The sequence below is a fragment of the Pistacia vera genome, unplaced genomic scaffold (assembly GCF_008641045.1).
Source record: "Pistacia vera cultivar Batoury unplaced genomic scaffold, PisVer_v2 Contig439, whole genome shotgun sequence".
Classification (NCBI taxonomy): domain Eukaryota; kingdom Viridiplantae; phylum Streptophyta; class Magnoliopsida; order Sapindales; family Anacardiaceae; genus Pistacia; species Pistacia vera.
This window is the reverse complement of record NW_022196267.1, coordinates 343,904-362,610: the sequence shown is the minus strand read 5'-3', so window position 1 is coordinate 362,610 and position 18,707 is coordinate 343,904. Positions and strand designations below refer to the sequence as shown.

Sequence of the window (18,707 nt, the reverse complement as noted above, 5' to 3'; positions counted from 1 at the left end):
GCAATTAAGCTTTCAAAAAACCCTGTTTTTCATGGAAGATGCAAGCAGATAGATGTGAGGTATCACTTCTTATGTGATCTCACAAAGGATGAAGTTATTGATCTTGTCTACTGCCGAAGTGAAGACCAGGTAGCTGATATTTTTACTAAACCCCTCAAATTAGCTAGTTTTCTGAAGCTGAGAAAGTTAATTGGAGTTTATGCACTGGAAGATCAAATTTAATGGAATGTTCTGCATAATTGTTAAACTGAAGTTTTTAAACTTTCAGTTTAAGGGAGGGTTTGTTGGAATTTATTTATTTAATTAAAGTTTGTTTAGAAGTCCTAGTATTTAGGAAGCAATAATGCTACGAACACCGGGATTTTTGCACCGAAATATTGTAGCGGCCTACGTATAAGACATCTCTAATTTTTTTAACAATTTTTTTCTAGTGAACGGCCGTCCATCAAATTTGGATGGCCGTTCACTCACATGGACGCTCGTCCATATTATATGGACGGGCGTCCATATACAAGGGACGGGCGTCCCCATTTAAAGGACGCCCGTCCATAAATAAAATACAATAAAAAGTTTTTATAAATATTTGGGACGGCCGTCCATCTTTTATGGACGGCCGTCCATTACTTTTGGACAGGCGTCCATTTGTAATGGACGCCCGTCCATACTTTAAAAAAAAAAAAAAAAAAAAAAAAATTCGGAACATGGATACTGCTTCTTCTTTTTCCTTTCGGAAATGTTCCATTTTCTTTCTCTTGGAATAACGGCGCCATGCAGCTTGGATGAAGCATGCGGCCTATGTCCTCCACTGTTATGAGTAGAACCTGAAGGTGTGCTGAACCTGTCTACTGTGAAGGCGCCTGAATTGAGTGGCCGCAAATTTTAACTCTTCAGCGACAGAGCAAAAGCCTGAACCTCTCTCATAGCCTTCATCGTCCAGGTAGAGGATGGGAGGTTAATGCTAGATTTGGGTTCTAGTGCCCAGGTCAAAAGCTCCTGCCACAGAAGTCCCTTCTGGAAAAGTAAATTGTTTTGATAGTTAGTTTTGTTTTGAAATCCATTGTTTATCTGGATATTCTTTTTAATTGTTTTTTGTGAATGTGTAGAATTCTCAGTGTGATGTTTGCTTTAGTTGAGTTATTGGCATTGGTTTTATGGTTTTTGTTGTAGCGTGTAAAGAGGGATCATGGTTATCTGGAAAAGTAAATTAATAGTGGCTGGAGAGGCGATCAGTTTTGGCTGGCTGAAGAAGAAGAAGAGCGAAGAAGGTAAACATTTCCGAAAGGAGAAGAGAAGCAGTATCCATTTTAGAATTTCTTTTTTTTTTTTTTTTAAAGTATGGACAGGCGTCCATTACGAATGGACGCCCGTCCAAAAGTAATGGACGACCGTCCCGTCCATACTTTAAAAAAAAAAAAAATTATAAAAACTTTTTATTGTATTTTATTTATGGGGGACGCCCGTCCCTTGTATATGGACGCCCGTCCATATAATATGGACGAGCGTCCATGTGAGTGAACGGCCGTTCACTAGAAAAAAATTGTTAAAAAATTTAGAGATGTCTTACACGTAGGCTAGTATAATATTTCGGTGCAAAAATCCCGATGTCCGTAGCATTATTGAAAATTTAGAGATGTCTTACACGTAGGCCGGTACAATATTTCGGTGCAAAAATCCCGATGTCCGTAGCATTATTGATTTAGGAAGTCCATGTCTCAGTTTGTTTTTAATTTACCTAGTGTATAGGTTTTATTGTAGCAGAAAGTGGTTTAGTTTTCTGCACGTTAGTTATCCTATGTTTATGCTAAGGATGTTGAATTGTATTGCCTATTAAAAGGGTAGCTCAGTTTGAATAATATACATCAAGTATTTTTATAAGTAAATTTGCACCAAGTTTGTAATTTTATAGTAATTAACCACCTTGAAACTCCTTTTTCAAAATTAGCCAAGCCTCTGTTGAAGTATTTGCTACTGCAATTCTTGAGAAGATTGTCTCGTGCACTGCTTGTTGAATGAAGAACAAAGTTATGGCATCCTTCTTCTTGGTCTCCTCTGCTGGATTAGGCTCTTCCACGTCAACATATTTGTATTCAACCAAGTCCCATAGTTCTTGAGAATTGAACAAAGTCGTCATTTTGATACTCCCAAACTCAATACTTTTCACCATTGAAGATGGGCATTTGAGGAGGTGGAAATTCCATTTGGGTACACTCGCTCTCGCAGTTGACTTCTTTAACTCTTTTTGTGTTCGCCCAGTCAAAGACCGAAAACCACAATTGTTGTATTCGGTTCGGTGGAGAAAGACAAGAGCAATTAAAGAAAGTAAGAGCTAAAGTCGATACATATTTCATTGGATGTGCCTTTTATAGTCTTTCAAGATTAGCAGGCTTTTCTAAAACACCACTCTTCACGTGCACTACAAAACAGCAACAAAGCATAAAAGTAGAAACTAAACAACATATCATAGACTCTTTCAACCCATAGCTGAAGACTTACTAGCTAAAAAGACTATTTTGAATCAGCCATCAACAAAATTTAAAATTTCTCATTTTTGATAAATAGATGCTTTGGATTAAAGATGGGTAAAACAAGGAGACGATTTGGGAATCAGATCAATTATCGTATGGAAGCGAATTTTTATTGAAGGCGTGTCAATTTGCACAACTTTCGGTGATAATTAATAAAGTTTCAAATACTATATATATATATATGTTTTATAATGAAAATTCACAACATAGCAGTCAAAAGATAATGAAATGATCCCATTATTCCTAATTCTTTAAAAAGCAATTTCACATATATAGTCTTTTGTTTTTGGAACCAAATTAAGCTGACCACCAAGCTATGAAATCATTTCACAAAGAATTTCATTATGTTGCAATCCAGATCCTGCACACATTAATTCATTGATTATATTATACTTATTCTGAATACAAATTGAACAAAATGGTTTACTGTTTTGATGAAATTATTTTTAAAGTTACTTCTTGTCAGGGTATATTTATTTGCCCTTTCTTACAATAAAAATGTAGCTTAAGATGATTAATAAACATTTATATTAATATTATCAGTTTAATTAATTCCTTCATTAAAAAAGGGTAAATAATTGAACAACCAAAAATGAGCCAAGAAAAAGCAGGGCGCACATCAAGAAAATATGAACTAGCTATTTGTCCTCTATATATAATAAGCCGGTTCAACCCTTGGTCTGTAAAACAAGTAAATTTCATATAAATGATATATTTATATCCATTGCTGTAAATCATCTTGAGGTAATATTAATTGTCATCGTCAGCATGCATGAAAGTTTCAAAATTGAACGTATAGCCATCCTGATTTAATAGTAGAAAAAATCTCAATGATAGATGATAATCAAACACTGTATCTATATATGGATAAAGGCCCCAAATTTACTTACTTTATTCTAAAACAGGGATTACAATAACATGGTTTAACAAAAGCGGAGGATATCCATATTAGAAGAGCCCCTATGTTGTTATCAACTTGATATCAAACTTTCTATTAATTAGTTGCGCACTGAAATTGGTGGTGGAGGATTTCCATAGCCATAGCTTGGAGGAGGGCTTGAGGGAGCTGGTGGAGGAAGATGAACTACTGGTGTTGGAGGCCTTTGTGTTGGTGGACAAGGAGTAGGCTTATGAGGTGATGGAGGAGTTGGAGAAGGAGAAGGAGGTGGATGTACACGTGGAGGTGGTGAAGTTGGTGGTGGGGAACGTGGAGGGCTTTGCGTAGGTGGACAAAGAGGAGGTCTCTGAGGTGACGGTGGAGGACGATGCATTACTGGTGTTGGAGGCCTATAGGTTGGTGGGGGAGAATGTGGCGGGCTTTGTGTTGGTGGACAAGGAGTAGGGGATGGAGGAGGAGAATGAGGTGGAGGGCTTGAAGGAGGACGATATACTGGTGGGGGAGTGGCCGGTGGAGTGTAAGTCGGAGGAGGTGGACAATAAGTTGGCGGTGGTGGACTTTGAACCGGTGCTGCTGGTGGAGAATAAGTTGGAGGCGGAGGGCTTTGAATTGTTGCTGGTGGAGGACTATGAACTGGTGTTGGTGGTGGAGAATAAGTTGGAGGTGGTGGGCCATGAACTGGTGTTGGTGGTGGAGTATAAGTTGGAGGTGGGGGGCTATGAACTGGTGTTGGTGGTGGAGAATAAGTTGGGGGTGGAGGGCTATGAGTTGGTGGCGGAGAATGAGGAGGCCTATGAGTTGGTGGTGGAGAGTGAGGAGGCCTATGAACTGGTGTTGGTGGTGGAGAATAAGTTGGAGGTGATGGGCTATGAACTGGCGTTGGTGGTGGAGTATAAGTTGGAGGTGGGGGCCTATGAACTGGTGTTGGTGGTGGAGAATAAGTTGGGGGTGGAGGGCTATGAGTTGGTGGCGGAGAATGAGGAGGCCTATGAGTTGGTGGTGGAGAATGAGTCGGGGGTGGAGGGCTATGAGTTGGTGGTGGAGAATGAGGGGTCCTATGAGTTGGTGGGCGAAAGTGAGGAGGCCTTTGTTTAGGTGGACAGGCAGGAGGAGTTTTATGATGAGTAGGAGGAGAAGGAGGTGTTGGAGGTCTATGAACTGGTGGAGGTGAAGGTGTTCTTGTTGGAGAAGGTGGTGGTGAAGCACAAGGTGGTTTCAATGGAGGAGGATGTCTATGTTGCGGCGGCGATGGTGGGTGAGCTGGTCTAGTTGGAGTTGGGGGACGAAGCGTCGGAGGTGAAGGTGGTGGAGTTGATGGAGAACCATAAACTGGGGGTGACGGTGAAGGTGAAGGAGGTGGTTGTGTTGTTGGTGGAGGAGACTGATGTGGCGGCGGCGGCGAGTGCTGGTGATGAGGAGGAGACGGTGAAACGCAAGGAGGCGATTTGGGCGAAGGAGGAGGTTTATGTACTGGAGGGGGAGGATTTCCGTAAAGTGGTGGAGGGGATACGCCGTACCATTGGGTGGCGTATGAAGTGCCATGATCGGCTCTGGCAAAAGCACTGTTAATACTAAAAAGAAGAAGCAGAAAAATGAAAAGGGAAAGTGTATTCATGTTGAGCAAAAGAGGGAGTGGAGAGTTGAGAGTAATGGTTATGGTTATGGTTATGGAGATATAAAACAAGATGGAAAAGTGAAGTCTAAAGATGTCCGTTTCAAATGGTTGGAGAGACTCGTGTCAACTAGTATTATGCATGTTGAGAGATTGTAGTTTCAACTGCTGGAAGAGTCTTTTTGTCGGTGAATGCCTCAGTTGATGGAAACGGTTTTGATTGCGTAAAATATTTTTTCCCTAATAATATTTGTAATTGGTAAGTCAAAATTCAAAGCAGAGAAAACGTTTTGTTTTGCGTCATGGTAAGGTAATCTACAGCTTTTATTTTGGTTTTGACGTCAGCCAAATTAAAATCTTGATTTTTCTTTTTTATTGGACTGCCTGGATTAGTTTGTAGGTGCTTTTACTAATTTTATAGCATCTTATAATTATTAATTAAATAAGAGTTCTAATAACTATTCTTATTAGTTATCGTGGAGACTTGAATTCAAAAGATCATATTAGATCTTTTACTTGCTCTTTTATCTTAAAGGAGAATCAAACTTAAAACATCATATTAAATTCTCTTTTCATTTTTTTACCATTAAGTAAAATCTTGAGTCTCAATTAATCTACTATTACTTCAAAACATTATCAAACATAACCTTAATATGTCAAATGATAGATTTCCCTTTGGCTATCCAAAGTATTTGTTAAATATACTCAAAAGTTAAATAATAGAACGATGATTTTAGCTAAAAGTTTAACATGTTTGTTTGAAAATAACATTTTAATCCCTTGGAGTGCATTAAACATCCTTACATGTTCAATCAGATAGGTAAATCACAAATGACAAATGTGGTAGGTGAGCTTGAACATCAGACTTTTAAGGGGGTGTTTGTCTGAGCTTATGAAAATTAGCTTATAAGCAACAATTGCTTATAAGCTAAAATTAACTTATAAGCATTTGAAATTTTAAGCAATTACGTGTTTGGTTAAAGTACTTATAAGTGACTGATAAGTAATTGACGTGTTTGGTAAAATGTGACTTATAAGTACATTTTATTATAAAATTACTAAAAAAGGTACTACATTAAACAAGGACATACTATGGAATTTTAAAATTAAACAAGGATAATGTGGTAATATACTTGGTCAAACTAGCTTATAAGCAAAGTGCTTATAAGCTAAAAAAAAAAAGTACCTCCCCCCCAACTTATTTTTTTTAGCTTATAAGTTCAACTTATAAGCTCAAAAAAATTATAAACAAACAGGTCAGCTTAATTTTAGAGCTTATAAGCAAGTTTGACCAGCTTATAAGCTTAGACAAACACCCCCTAAGTAACCTAAGATCTTGTCATCTGAACTCAAATCAAGTGATTATATAAGTTTATGAGTTCAAGTCTCCCCTAAACACTAATAAGGGTGGTCATTGAGGTTTTTATTCGACCAATAATTTCAGGACCTCAAAAGATTAATTAAGGTACGTACAAACCGCCTAGACGCCTCAGTGATAAAAAAAAAAAAAACAAAATTGAAAACATAAGTTCGATATGATTGTTCCAAAAAAAATTGAAAAACATAAAATTTATAACCTATTAAAACCGCATTAAATTACCTACTAAAATTTCCCAGAACTATTTTTATCTCGCCTGTAATTTTTTGTTTTAAAAATATTAATTAAAACTGAAATTTTGTTTTAAAAAGATAAAGAGAAAAATTAAATTTTGATTTTTTTATTGGAATTTTTCTGTCTGTTTCTTAAGTTTTTATTTTTGTGAAAATAAAAACAAAATTCGTATATAAATATTTATTACACATTTTACGAGGAAGAAAAAATAAAAATAAAAAATCATTTTTTATTACCAAAATTAAATATTATTTGAATTCTAAAAAAAAAAAAAAGACCAACGAGTAGAAGAAGCAAAATGAGTCTGGTAAACTGAAATTAAATAGTAACATATACAAATAAAACTTGCCGTTGTGAAAGCCAATCACTCGACCGACGCCACGCCCGCACACACTTGCCTCTAATTAGCTTCTTTACAATCAATTGACAATTATTAAACTCTGAACTGAATCCGCAACCCCGAACCCCAACCCATGAGGCCGATAAGGCTTCCAGAACCGCCCAGTCCCAGCCGCGGTGTGCCGGAGATCTTTTCCGGCGGGGCTTACACAGTCATCAGACGGGCCGTTGTCATCGGAAACGGCTTTCCTGGTTCGGAGAATCAGACCCTCGGGTTGGTTCACGCCCTCGGCCTATCTGATAAGCACGTTCTATAAGTAAGTTTATTGATAGATCTCAAAACTATTGTAATTTGTTATTTATATGCTTTAATTTTGTGGTTTAGTGATCAAATATTTTGAAATTTAAGAAGTGATGGTTAAAATAATGCGAAAAAAAAAACTGTTAGTATTGAGATTTTTTCATAAACCTCTTGTTGAATTTTGAAATTTGTTAGGAACCTCTAAAATTTTTATCAGAAATGTTCCATATAGCTGATATTGTTGTTTGTTGGTTTATTTTCTTAAGCAAAAGGGATAATTAAAAGTAGGTTGGAATTAAGGGATGTGAATGAAATTTACCCTGCTGAAATTTCCGGACGGCTAGATTTCTGTACTTTTGTTTCATTTGTTGCTATCAATTTGTGTTATGCTGTTGAAAGAGAGAGCGGCGTTTGCAAAATTACAGCTCTGACGGTGTTAAACAGTTTTAGCCCAAGTTGTTGGTTTCGGAGTCATTACTTTCTCTTTTTCTTGGGTTCTTTTAAAGCTTTATTTAATGATATACATTTCATTCTAAGAATGTTGAGTACAAATTTAGAGAAGGATCTATTTATTTGTAAATAATGCCATTGAAAATTCTTTATATGGTCAAGCCATTGAAGACTTAATAGGGGGACCTGTAATGAAGAGAAAATATTGAGATAGTGGTGGATGATAACATACTTTGAATGTTTTCAGTTAGGTTAGTGATGTTTTTCCTTCTGAAAATGGTATTATACTTCTACAGATGGAAAAATTTGAGAAGCCTGAGTTTTAGAATGTTTATTGCTTTATTTAATGATAGTATCAGCTATGAAGTTATATTTGGGCAAGAGTAACTGTTTCCTGTATGAGAGTTGGCTACTGTTGTGGATTTGCTGCGGATTTAGTTTGTAAAGGACTTTACCTTTGTCTTATTTAGCCCTTAGACTTTTAATAGAAGTTTTCAAGGCAACAATTGTGGGGAATCTTGTGATTGATTTATAAGGAGATATATGGTTTGATGAGGGAAGTAGTTTTTAAATTTTTGAAAGACTGCTTTGTCAAACATACAGCTCTGAGCTCAATCTTCTAACATATTACTTTCTTCATGGTTCCTCCTTGAGTACTGATGAGGCTAGAGAAGCTGTAAGGGGATTTTTGTTGGTATGGGATGAAAGATGAGTATAAGTGTATAGCACATTTGTAAGTGGTATGAATTTAATTAGTATGACTGAAGGAATAAGAAGATAAACCATTTTTTTCCCAGATAGAATTATCCATTTACATGCCCTTTAATTACAAATACTACCAGTTCATCTTTTTCCAAAATTTAAATGTCATTGTCCCTCATAATTGACTTTTTCTTCTCCTAAGCAGCTCACTCATCACATTTAATGTTTCATGATCAATTAAGATGCCTCTGGTTGGGTAGCATTTTACTGTGCTTATACTGTATTTTAACATGGATTTAGGTTTACGTCTATTTTTTGTCATATAAAAATTGTGATGTGGGTTGAATTCACATAGCTTGAATTCTTCAGAATCTTCTTTGAAAATGTGTTTCGCTATGTAAATTCTAATATGCTTTTGATTTAATATGTAAGAGTCTTCATCAAACTGTGCCTTTTCTCTCCCTATTGATAGGAATTCTATTGTAGGTTTTCCTTTTCTATTTTTTCTTTTCCAGTTAGTTTGTGATGGTGGTTTGACTTAACATTGGTTATTGGATAATTTGAAAAATACAATAGAAATGGCTCTTTTTGTAATGACATGTATGCTAAAGTAATGATGGTTAAGAATCTTGGTTCTGATCAAGAGATCAGGGATTCAAATCCCTTGAGGTCAATAGTATCCCACCATTATCTTGGCTACTACCTTTTGTTAGAGATTTTAAGTAGCTCTCAGTTTAAAATTTGGTGAAAACATTGGAGAGGACAAGGGATTTTTGGGTGAGAAAAATAAATAAAATCAATTGTTAGTGTTAGACTTGTCTTGTTTTGCTTCTTATAATTTATTTAAGGTTGCTGCCACCATACCTAACCACTATTTTGTACGTTAAAATTTTGTCACTGTAGCCTTCTTTCCACAGCTGCAGTTAATTATTTTTTTTCTGAGCTTTCTTATGCTTAATACTGACATAATCTGCAGCGAGTTACAAGGCCAAGAGGAGGAATAAATGAGTTGCTTCATTGGCTCCCAGTTTCTCTTCACAAAAAGTTAGACTATGTCATGAGACAAATTTGTGGTTACTCACGACTTTTGCTGACATCTCGAAGGGAGAAACTTGTGCCTTTACCTTTGGAAAATGGTAGTGCAAGTTTGTCATCTGTACTTGAAGCTAATGTGAAGCAGATTGTGACTATGGCCCGTGATACATATGAAAAGTATGCTCTTTTCTGACTATTTATTTCTGACATTGTTTTGTTTATGCAATACTAATGTGTTAAAATAGGCTTTGGCTGAAACCAATTTTACGCTCATTCAAGTGACAACTGTATAATATTATTTTTGAAATTTCTGCTTGGTTTGATGCTGGGCTTGAAAATAGCAATAGCTTTATTTAATTATGGTCAACAATGTCCGCAAACCTGTATGCCAAAGAAAAAAATACAAAAAAAAAAAGAAAAGATATTTGTAATAGAATGCTTTTAATTCATTTTTTTGTTATCATTTGGTGGAAGAAAGCTCCCAGAGAAACAAAGAATTGAGAATTTCAGGTTCATATAACAAAATATATACAATTAGTATGGGCCTTAAAAGTAAGAAGAAAGTGGCTAGGGAAACAAGTTCTTTAATCTGAGCAGAAAACTGTTTTTAAGAATGGAAAATTGTTTTTGACTGCAGGAGATCAAATATGGACCCTTAATTTTCCTAGTGGCGGTCTTCCATTACATATATACACATTTTAGGGTGGGGAATCCCCAAACTCCCACTGCCGTTCGTACATTTTTACAAGACAATAAAATTTACCCTAAGAATGTCTATGGCATATTTGTTTTAAAGCTACACTAGTTAAATTTAGGGAACTTCTACTTTTATTAACCAAATCTGGCGTTTTATCAAGTTAAGATTATGGAATATGCCTTTACTTGCTTAGCCAAACATGATAATGTTTTCAATTATTTTTTCCAGGGATGGCCCTTTACTGGTAGTTGCATCTGGCAGAGATACTATTTCTATTGCAAGCTCTATAAAACGTTTAGCATCTGAGAACGTCTTTGTTGTTCAGGTTTGTTACTGGCCCTTGTTATTTTTCCGTTTTTGCGGTTGACCAAGTATTCTACTTCTCGAAATAATTTAAANTGCCTTTACTTGCTTAGCCAAACATGATAATGTTTTCAATTATTTTTTCCAGGGATGGCCCTTTACTGGTAGTTGCATCTGGCAGAGATACTATTTCTATTGCAAGCTCTATAAAACGTTTAGCATCTGAGAACGTCTTTGTTGTTCAGGTTTGTTACTGGCCCTTGTTATTTTTCCGTTTTTGCGGTTGACCAAGTATTCTACTTCTCGAAATAATTTTAAGTCTGTTTGGTTAAGGATTTAGCTACAATTCCTTATTTTTGTAAACAAGGGATACAATAAATCTTGAGAAAATGCGTTTATTGACAGTAAATTTGGAAACAGTATCTTGATGCAATTTAAAAAACTGCGTAAAATCTGAAAACAATAAGAGTGGTTTCTTTATACTTTTGGAGTATTACATTAAACACATCTAATATTAAATATATTGAGAATACATTTCAAATATATCTTAGTTTGATATTGTTTTTGACATAATTTATTCTAAGTGCTTCAACTTTTAGATGTTTATCCAAGAAGATATTGGTGCTTACACATTGTTAAGTAATCGATCACTACCACTGTTATTTTGATAATGCTTAGATTAGGCTGTATCTTATAATTCTAATGTTTTGATTAGGAAAGCAAATTCATTACTTAATTTTACTTTGTTAATATAACTGATGGGGATCAGGAAAGGGAGAGATAGCAAGAAAGAGTAGAAGTAATAGAAGAATAGAAAGGATAAACTTGAGGAGAGTAAGCAAGAAAGGGGAGAAGATAGAAGTTGGGGGAGAAAGCATCTTTATTATCAATTCATATTCAAAAAAAAGACAAAAAAGTTTTACACTACTAACTATGGCTTCTCAGCATAACCTTGGGGGTCCCAGCACAATCACTGAAGAAATAATCGTCATATCTACAACTGTCTGGAGATTATTCAGGCACGCACACAGACCACACACTGTTGAATGAGACACACATCCTTGATTCTAGTGATCAGATGGATGCTTTATTTTTAGGGTCACTCAGATGTAGGGTTTATAAGTAACTTCATGGTTCTTTTGGCTTTTGTCCTTTCATGTTGATGTTTGGTCAGAGAGCATTTATTGTTCAATAATATTTTATTGCCTCTTCTGTTTTATGAAAAACATTTCATAGTATTGCCACTACTTGTCGGAGATATAGGGGGACAATAGTACAAATTATTTTGGAAGAAAGTTAATACGACAATATGTGTGCACTAAGGAGTAAATAGGTTCTCAATAGTGCAAATTATTTATATTTCTATTGTCAAGCTTAATTTATTTATTTAATTATTCTTTTTGCAGATACAACATCCTAGGATACATTTGAATAGATTTGACTTGGTGATTACCCCTCGTCATGATTATTATCCTTTGACTCCTGAAGCACAAGAGAAAATTCCCCGATATCTTCGGAGTTGGATAACTCCACGTGAGCCCCCTGAGAAGAATGTGGTATGTATCATTGTTGTATATGGTCCTTTTCTGAGGAACTTTAGCTTCTTCCTAGTACTAAAGTTTGTAGCCCCTGCTGTGGACTCTTGAATTCAGGTCCTCACTACAGGAGCTTTACATCATATCGATTTTGCTGCATTACGCAGTGCAGCTAGTGTATGGCATGATGAGTTTGCACCTTTGCCAAAGCCCTTAGTTGTGGTCAACATAGGCGGGCCTACTGGTAATTTCTTGATGTTTTGATTCTTTTATGTTACATACACTGACTAGTATTTACTCTGAAATTTTGATGGCAGTATGTTCTTATTTTACAAAATTATTTTGCTAAAATTAATTTGAGAAATCATATAAAGAAATTGAATATTTTATTTTCAAGTTTAGAGAATCTGTTTGATGTAAATTTTGTGGATAGCTTGTTCACTTATCTCTAATTATTTTATCAATTAATCATATATTTTCTTTGTTTCTTCTCAAAAAGTTTAGTATAATTATTTGAATATAACATTCTGGAAATGAGAACAATGAAACATGTTCGGTTGAGTTTTTTGAAATTGAAAAAATATATTTTTAATGTGTAAAATACTTTATAAATATTCTTAATGTTTTTAGAAATCAAATTAAAATTACCTGTAAAAGTTAATGAGAATCCAATAACTAAAACATGTTTTTATATTTTGACAAATAAAATACAGAAAATGGAGAAAACTATATAAAGCATTATCCTTTTTTTCTGTTTTCCTTTTTTGAAAGTTAAGAAAATGGAATTTTTTCATCAAGACCTTGGGTTTGATGCCATTTTAAAGTACCACTCAATACAAAAGCTTAAGCTTTCAAGTAAAGCATAAACAGTAGTATTAAACTCTGTAATAAGCCTCCGACCAAAAGTGTAATTGTGGATCAAACCTAAGTTCAGACAGAAGAATTCCAATATCAAGTACCAAATGATAATGCTGCATGTGACACAAGGGATGTGAACTTAAGATCTTTAGGTTTGATATATTAAGTTAAGAGTTGACCCAAAAAGTTAAGCTTATTGTTATGGGTAAACAATGGTACTTACATGTCTATTAGCAATGCATAAAGTCAATTTCAACCACAATTTACTATGCAATGGATCTCCTTCAGTCCTATGTCTAGTTTTCCAGTCATGGTGTATAATGATACTAAGACACACCGAAACACACGTAAAACCATTATAAACAATATATAAAGCCATTAGCATGGATGTTTTACAAGCTTTTCATAATGTGGCTGCCATTTTTTTATGTAAAATAAAGTATACATGCGCAATTCCTTCACAGTCCACTTATGTAGTTCTCTTACCATACTGTTTAGTGATGATAAGACATAGTGAAACATATATAAAACCATCATAAACAATGTATAAAGTCATTAGCATGGATGTTTAAGTAGCCTATCATCCTTTGGCTGCCATTTTTTTTACCAAGTAAAATAAAAATATATGAGGAGCAACTTGTGCTTAGGGTATATTACATGGTATGATTGGCTTGACAGTGCTCTTATTATGGAACTATCATATGAGGATTTTTGTGTGTTTATCTGATCTAGTGCCCAAAATTTTTCACAGGCTGTTGTCGATATGGTTCAGATCTTGCGAAGCAGTTAACAGCCAGTCTTCTCAGTGTTCTTGTGAGCTGTGGGAGTGTCAGAATATCTTTTTCTAATAGAACGCCTGAAAAGGTTTCACTGCGATGTATATGTTAATTTTGTCATTAACTTTTATTAGAATTAGTGCTCATTAGCTTTCACTGGTAATCATTGTGACAGGTATCAAAGATCATTATCAAAGAACTTGGCAATAATCCAAAAGTTTACATCTGGGATGGCCAAGGTACTTTCATTTGATTTTGAATTTTTCCTTGCGATAAGATATAGACTAATACTACAGTTGCAAACCTTTTCTACAAATTTTTATTATACAAATGGATGTAGCACATAATGAAGTAAAAAAGTCCAATGCATTTGGTGAGAATGAATGGTGTGACAATAAAATAGTAATGTGATATCATTTTGTATGCATAGTTTGTGTGTAACATTACTCTTAACATATATAATGAACTGGAATGGTTATTTAATGTTACGGTTTGCAGAACCAAATCCGCACATGGGGAATTTAGCTTGGGCTGATGCTTTTGTCGTCACAGCAGATTCAATCAGTATGATAAGTGAAGCTTGCAGCACTGGGTATGCACCAGGCAATTTTTCCTGTTCTTATGATGAATTGAATACTAGTTTATATTTTCAATACCTTATTTGCAGGAAACCTGTGTATGTTATGGGAGCTGAGCGCTGTACATGGAAGTTTGCAGACTTCCACAAGTCTTTGAGGGAGCGAGGAGTGGTTCGGCCTTTTACAGGATCTGAGGATGTAAGTAAATTGTGAATTACCTGGTGAAGTTTACTTTGGTATCATCTCTTTAATTTAATTGAATTCTCTCTTACCAATGCAAATAGAAGTATCTCATGCTTCTTTTAATAAATCTCCAATCATGTTTGATGCTCACAAAGTTTGTTAAACCATCTATATCTTGACAAGTGACTTTTCGCTATTATTTTGGTCGCCATTTTTCTCCTCCATTTAACATTCTCTTGTATTCTTCCTACCCCTGTCTGTGGTATCTGTTTTAAGGCAGTAAAGGTATATGTCCATACCCTGCAAGTCCCATCTTTTTACTCAAGAGTTTTGTAATTATGTGGATACTTAATTACTATAACTCCTTAGTAATGGAGCTTAATTTGCTGGAATAACTTTTTGGTAGTCAATCAACTAGATGATAAATAATGGGTATGAATGTTGGGATATTGTAGGGTTTGGGTAATCTTGTCTGTCATAATGAACAGTAGCCTTTTGTCTCTTTATTTCAAGTATTTTATCTACATTACTGAAATATCTGGTGTTGTATGAGTAATTTATATAAAGCACTATATTTTTATGCTACAGCAATTTTATAATTTCCGAGGATACAGATTCCACCTGATGCTTTTGTTTTATAGAAAAGAGAATATAATTTCTTTTGTTAATTTCCAAGGAAATCACTAAGGCATACCTTAAAGGCAGGAAAGAAAAATTGGTCCATAACAAGAATAAAATGATTCATTGAAACCAAAAATTTGAATTGTAAGATACTGTCTCAATACAACTATTATTTCATGCGTGTGCCCACTAAATATGGAAATTAGAGGCTTGTTGCATCTCAATCAAAATCCTGCTACAACCCTTCCACTTATTAGGAAAACTAAAACTTAAATCTCCCTCTTGACACCAGGAGTCTCCCATTTCTCAAGCGTGCCCTTTTTTCTGCAGTTTGCATCATTCAACCTTCTCATACATTCCAAGAGATAATTTTAATTTATAACTTCTTCCAACCTGGTCAATTGATACTGCATACTCCGTGTATCCTACCAATTTTCTTTTTCGAAATTTGTAGGGCAACTATTTCACTGCCACCTTTGGTGTTTATAGTGATGTACTTACCACACAAAAAATTTGTTATTTTGGTGTCCTGCCTGTTAGCATCTTTTGATTAATTGAAGCAGAGAATGTTTCTTTATATAATCATATTATGTAATAAGTATACAAACTGGCACATTCTTTGTACATGCAATACATGTTGGCATAAATACATCTTTTAAGAAGCCATGTTTTGTCATTAATTTTAGTAGTGAAACTTTTATCTCTTGGTCCACATGAGATTCTCTCACCTCTAATTTCACTTTCTTACAACCAAAACCATCCTTTCCCTTCATCTTCTTTTGCATGCTAGGTTAATTGAATAAAGCTTTTTTCTATCGATTATTAGCGGTGCTTTTCCTTTTCATTGATATTTTTTTATGGTAACTACTAACTATCTTCAGTCAGTGATCCATTCTTGATTTCTTGACCACATTAATCTATTTGTTTATGCAAGGAACTATTGTAAAGTGTATATTCATCTCTGACTAGGCTTTGCTGAATCTAAGTTTTGTTATTCCCTATAGCAGAATAGATGTAGTTCTGATGTTTGATTTTCCAGGTATTTGAGCATTTATATTTTTTTATATCTTTCAGATGTCAGAAAGCTGGAGCTATCCTCCCCTTAATGATACTGCAGAAGCAGCTAGTCGGGTGCATGAAGCACTTGCAGAGCGTGGATGGAGACTACGAGCATAAGGAATCTGTTAATAATGATTGTCAAATTCTGTTTGAGAGGACACGTCTTTGAAAATATTTGTTTTGCTCACGTCACATATAGGAATACCGACTGCAAGCGTCAATAGCTATCAGATTGTATTCTTTACCCCCCGAGGGTTTTCAGACATGACACATGCAGAATGAAGAGTAGCGCCTACTGCGGCTTGTATAAAGAAGAGGGGCTGGCATATTTTTGCAGCTGTACTGAAAGCCCTTCTAAAGTTTTGGTTTGATAGTGTTCTATGTTTTGCTGAAATATTTGTTTTTGTAAATGCAACTGTTTTACTGAATTATAAGAGTTTGATTACACAGCGTAAAAGGAATTCTTTTCTGCACCAAACTACATCTATTTGAGCTGTTCTAACTGCAGTGATGCTTGTGTTCTTAATTTTTTTTTTCCCTCAATATCTAGAAATAATCCATGGTTAAGTTCCTCCTGTAGATATTGCAATCTTGTTATTCGAATGTGTCAATTTTGGTGCTGTCCTCAGGCATTCAGAAAGTAATATGGGTTTCTATGGAATCAGGAGTCAGGGTACTGTTATGTTGATGGTAACTTTATCAGTCTTTCAGAATTTTTAGATTAGTATTAATTCAAAAGAAAAGAATAAAAATATTGCTATCTATCCAGTGAATACCCAGATAGTATTGTTACCAATGCAGAAGCCCAGTGATTCACATGAATTCAGCAGAAGGCAAACAAATGGACATCAATCTTGTTTCACTCGCTACCAATATTTGGAAAACATTTCAACTCTTTTGTTGATGAATTGATCATATAACCTTATTATATATTTAAAATATGCTGCTGAAAAACTGGTAATTTTCATTTTTTTGTCTCTGAAAAATGGTTTGTATGAATAGATTAATGCTATGTTGATGAGATTAAGCAGAAAGCAAGAATATTTAGGTGGTTGGTCTGATATAAAGCATCTATGATCAATGAAGACGAAGAAAAGTGGCAAAACATATGCATAATGGATTAGCCAACCATTCAATTTTTTCTGATTGGTTCATCTCCAATCTCTGTAGTGGTTGTGAATATATTATTTATGCACAGATATCAAGGATGATTCTTCACACCAGTTGAAAACTGAACTTATAATTAATATAATCTCTGTATTCAGAAAAAATTGTATGAAGTGGAGCAAGTTATCATCTAACAACTCCTCCATAAAGCACCTAATTTCCCACTACGCTAAAATTTCAAACAGAACCAACCCATTACCCAACTCTACTTCCCTATATAACATACTTCACTTGATACCATTTCATATCAAGCTCAATTCCCTTCAACAACAGCTAACTAATTGAGGTTCATCTCTCCAGAACATATACTAATGGATTCAGGGCGCAGAGACGATTCAACAGTGATCACTATGCCTGAGTCAAAGTCAAATGGTAAAGGAAAGGCTCCTGCAGTTGCTATGGCTACTACGAAAGCTGCACCGGGAGGGTGGAAAAAAGGGGTATCCATTTTCGACTTCATTTTGAGACTAAGTGCCATTGGTGCAGCTCTAGGCGCCACTGCAACTATGGGCACAACCGACGAAACTCTGCCTTTCTTCACTCAGTTCTTCCAGTTCCAAGCTGAATATGATGATTTCGAAGTTTTCTTGTATGTATATTGTTTCATATTCAGCTATTGTCCATAGAAACTCTTTTATTTACCAGTTTTCGATGTATGCAGGTTCTTTGTCGTTGCAAACGGGATAACAAGTGCATATCTTGTCCTCTCCTTACCTTTCGCCATTGTTTGCATTGTTAGGCCTCATGCAGTCGGACCAAGGCTTCTCCTTCTCATCTTTGACACAGTAAGCTCAAAATTATATATATATATATATTACGATCAACAAAATCTGTTGTTCATAATAAATGTGTGCTTATTATATGGTTCAGGTGATTATGGCTCTGACTATCGGGGCTGCTGCGGCTGCTGCATCTATTGTGTATTTGGCTCATAGTGGGAATCCCAACGCAAATTGGCTTCCTATTTGTCAGCAGTTTGGTGACTTCTGCCAGAGTACTAGTGCGGCTGTGGTGAGCTCTTTCATTGCAGCATTTTTACTCATGTTCCTCGTAGTGTTATCTGGTTTTGCTCTTCGGAGAAACTAGTGAAGAAGGAGGGTTTATTTTCTCATTATATGTAATGTGGTGTTGTCAATCAACTTGTGTTTTGTGTGAATGTTGCGATATTAATCCCCTGCTTAAGCTCTGTAATTTCGTGTTGTGTAGTGTAACATGGTTTATGTAATGAAAGTTGAGCAAACAAAATGAATGATGATTTCTGATCTATTGTGTTCATCAGCTTGATTATGATTAAGGAATTTTGTTGTTCTTACAGAAATATTACCCTATTTTTTTAATTACTTTTAGACCCCATAAGGTTATTAATTTCACTAAATACCCCCTAAATTTTTTTTTTAAAATTAACAAAAACCCCCCCATCAACCCAACTTGTCAGATTCCGGCTATCACCGCCGGT

The 18,707-nt window shown here is 35.2% G+C and overlaps 3 protein-coding genes across 3 annotated transcripts; 2 read left to right on the top strand and 1 right to left on the bottom strand.

Annotated features, from left to right (window-relative positions):
* Nucleotides 1-3,406: 3,406 nt before the first annotated feature.
* On the bottom strand, nt 3,407-5,038 carry LOC116144140 (proline-rich extensin-like protein EPR1). Its single transcript, XM_031429595.1, has one exon. The coding sequence runs from the start codon at nt 5,036-5,038 to the stop codon at nt 3,524-3,526; it is 1,515 nt and encodes a 504-aa protein (XP_031285455.1). The 3' UTR covers nt 3,407-3,523.
* Nucleotides 5,039-6,945: 1,907 nt separating this feature from the next.
* LOC116144152 (mitochondrial fission protein ELM1) lies at nt 6,946-16,224 on the top strand. Its single transcript, XM_031429608.1, is given in 10 exon segments — nt 6,946-7,303; nt 9,416-9,651; nt 10,400-10,496; nt 11,881-12,030; nt 12,127-12,253; nt 13,619-13,731; nt 13,819-13,882; nt 14,142-14,235; nt 14,311-14,419; nt 16,100-16,224. Coding segments are annotated over 10 exon segments (1,275 nt in total). The 5' UTR covers nt 6,946-7,120; the 3' UTR covers nt 16,202-16,224.
* Nucleotides 16,225-17,421: 1,197 nt separating this feature from the next.
* Nucleotides 17,422-18,479, top strand: LOC116144151 (casparian strip membrane protein 2-like). The gene is made up of 3 exons (XM_031429607.1): nt 17,422-17,840; nt 17,913-18,036; nt 18,122-18,479. The coding sequence occupies exons 1-3, from the start codon at nt 17,563-17,565 to the stop codon at nt 18,335-18,337; spliced, it is 618 nt and encodes a 205-aa protein (XP_031285467.1). The 5' UTR covers nt 17,422-17,562; the 3' UTR covers nt 18,338-18,479.
* The last annotated feature ends 228 nt before the right edge of the window (nt 18,480-18,707 follow it).

Excerpts from the sequence above, each read along its gene's own strand:
- LOC116144140 (XM_031429595.1), bottom strand. The coding sequence starts at position 5,038 with ATGAATACACTTTCCCTTTTCATTTTTCTGCTTCTTCTTTTTAGTATT.
- LOC116144151 (XM_031429607.1), top strand. The coding sequence starts at position 17,563 with ATGGATTCAGGGCGCAGAGACGATTCAACAGTGATCACTATGCCTGAG. Across the intron at positions 17,841-17,912 it reads GATGATTTCGAAGTTTTCTT|GTTCTTTGTCGTTGCAAACG; the intron begins GTATGTATATTG and ends CGATGTATGCAG. Across the intron at positions 18,037-18,121 it reads TCCTTCTCATCTTTGACACA|GTGATTATGGCTCTGACTAT; the intron begins GTAAGCTCAAAA and ends TATATGGTTCAG.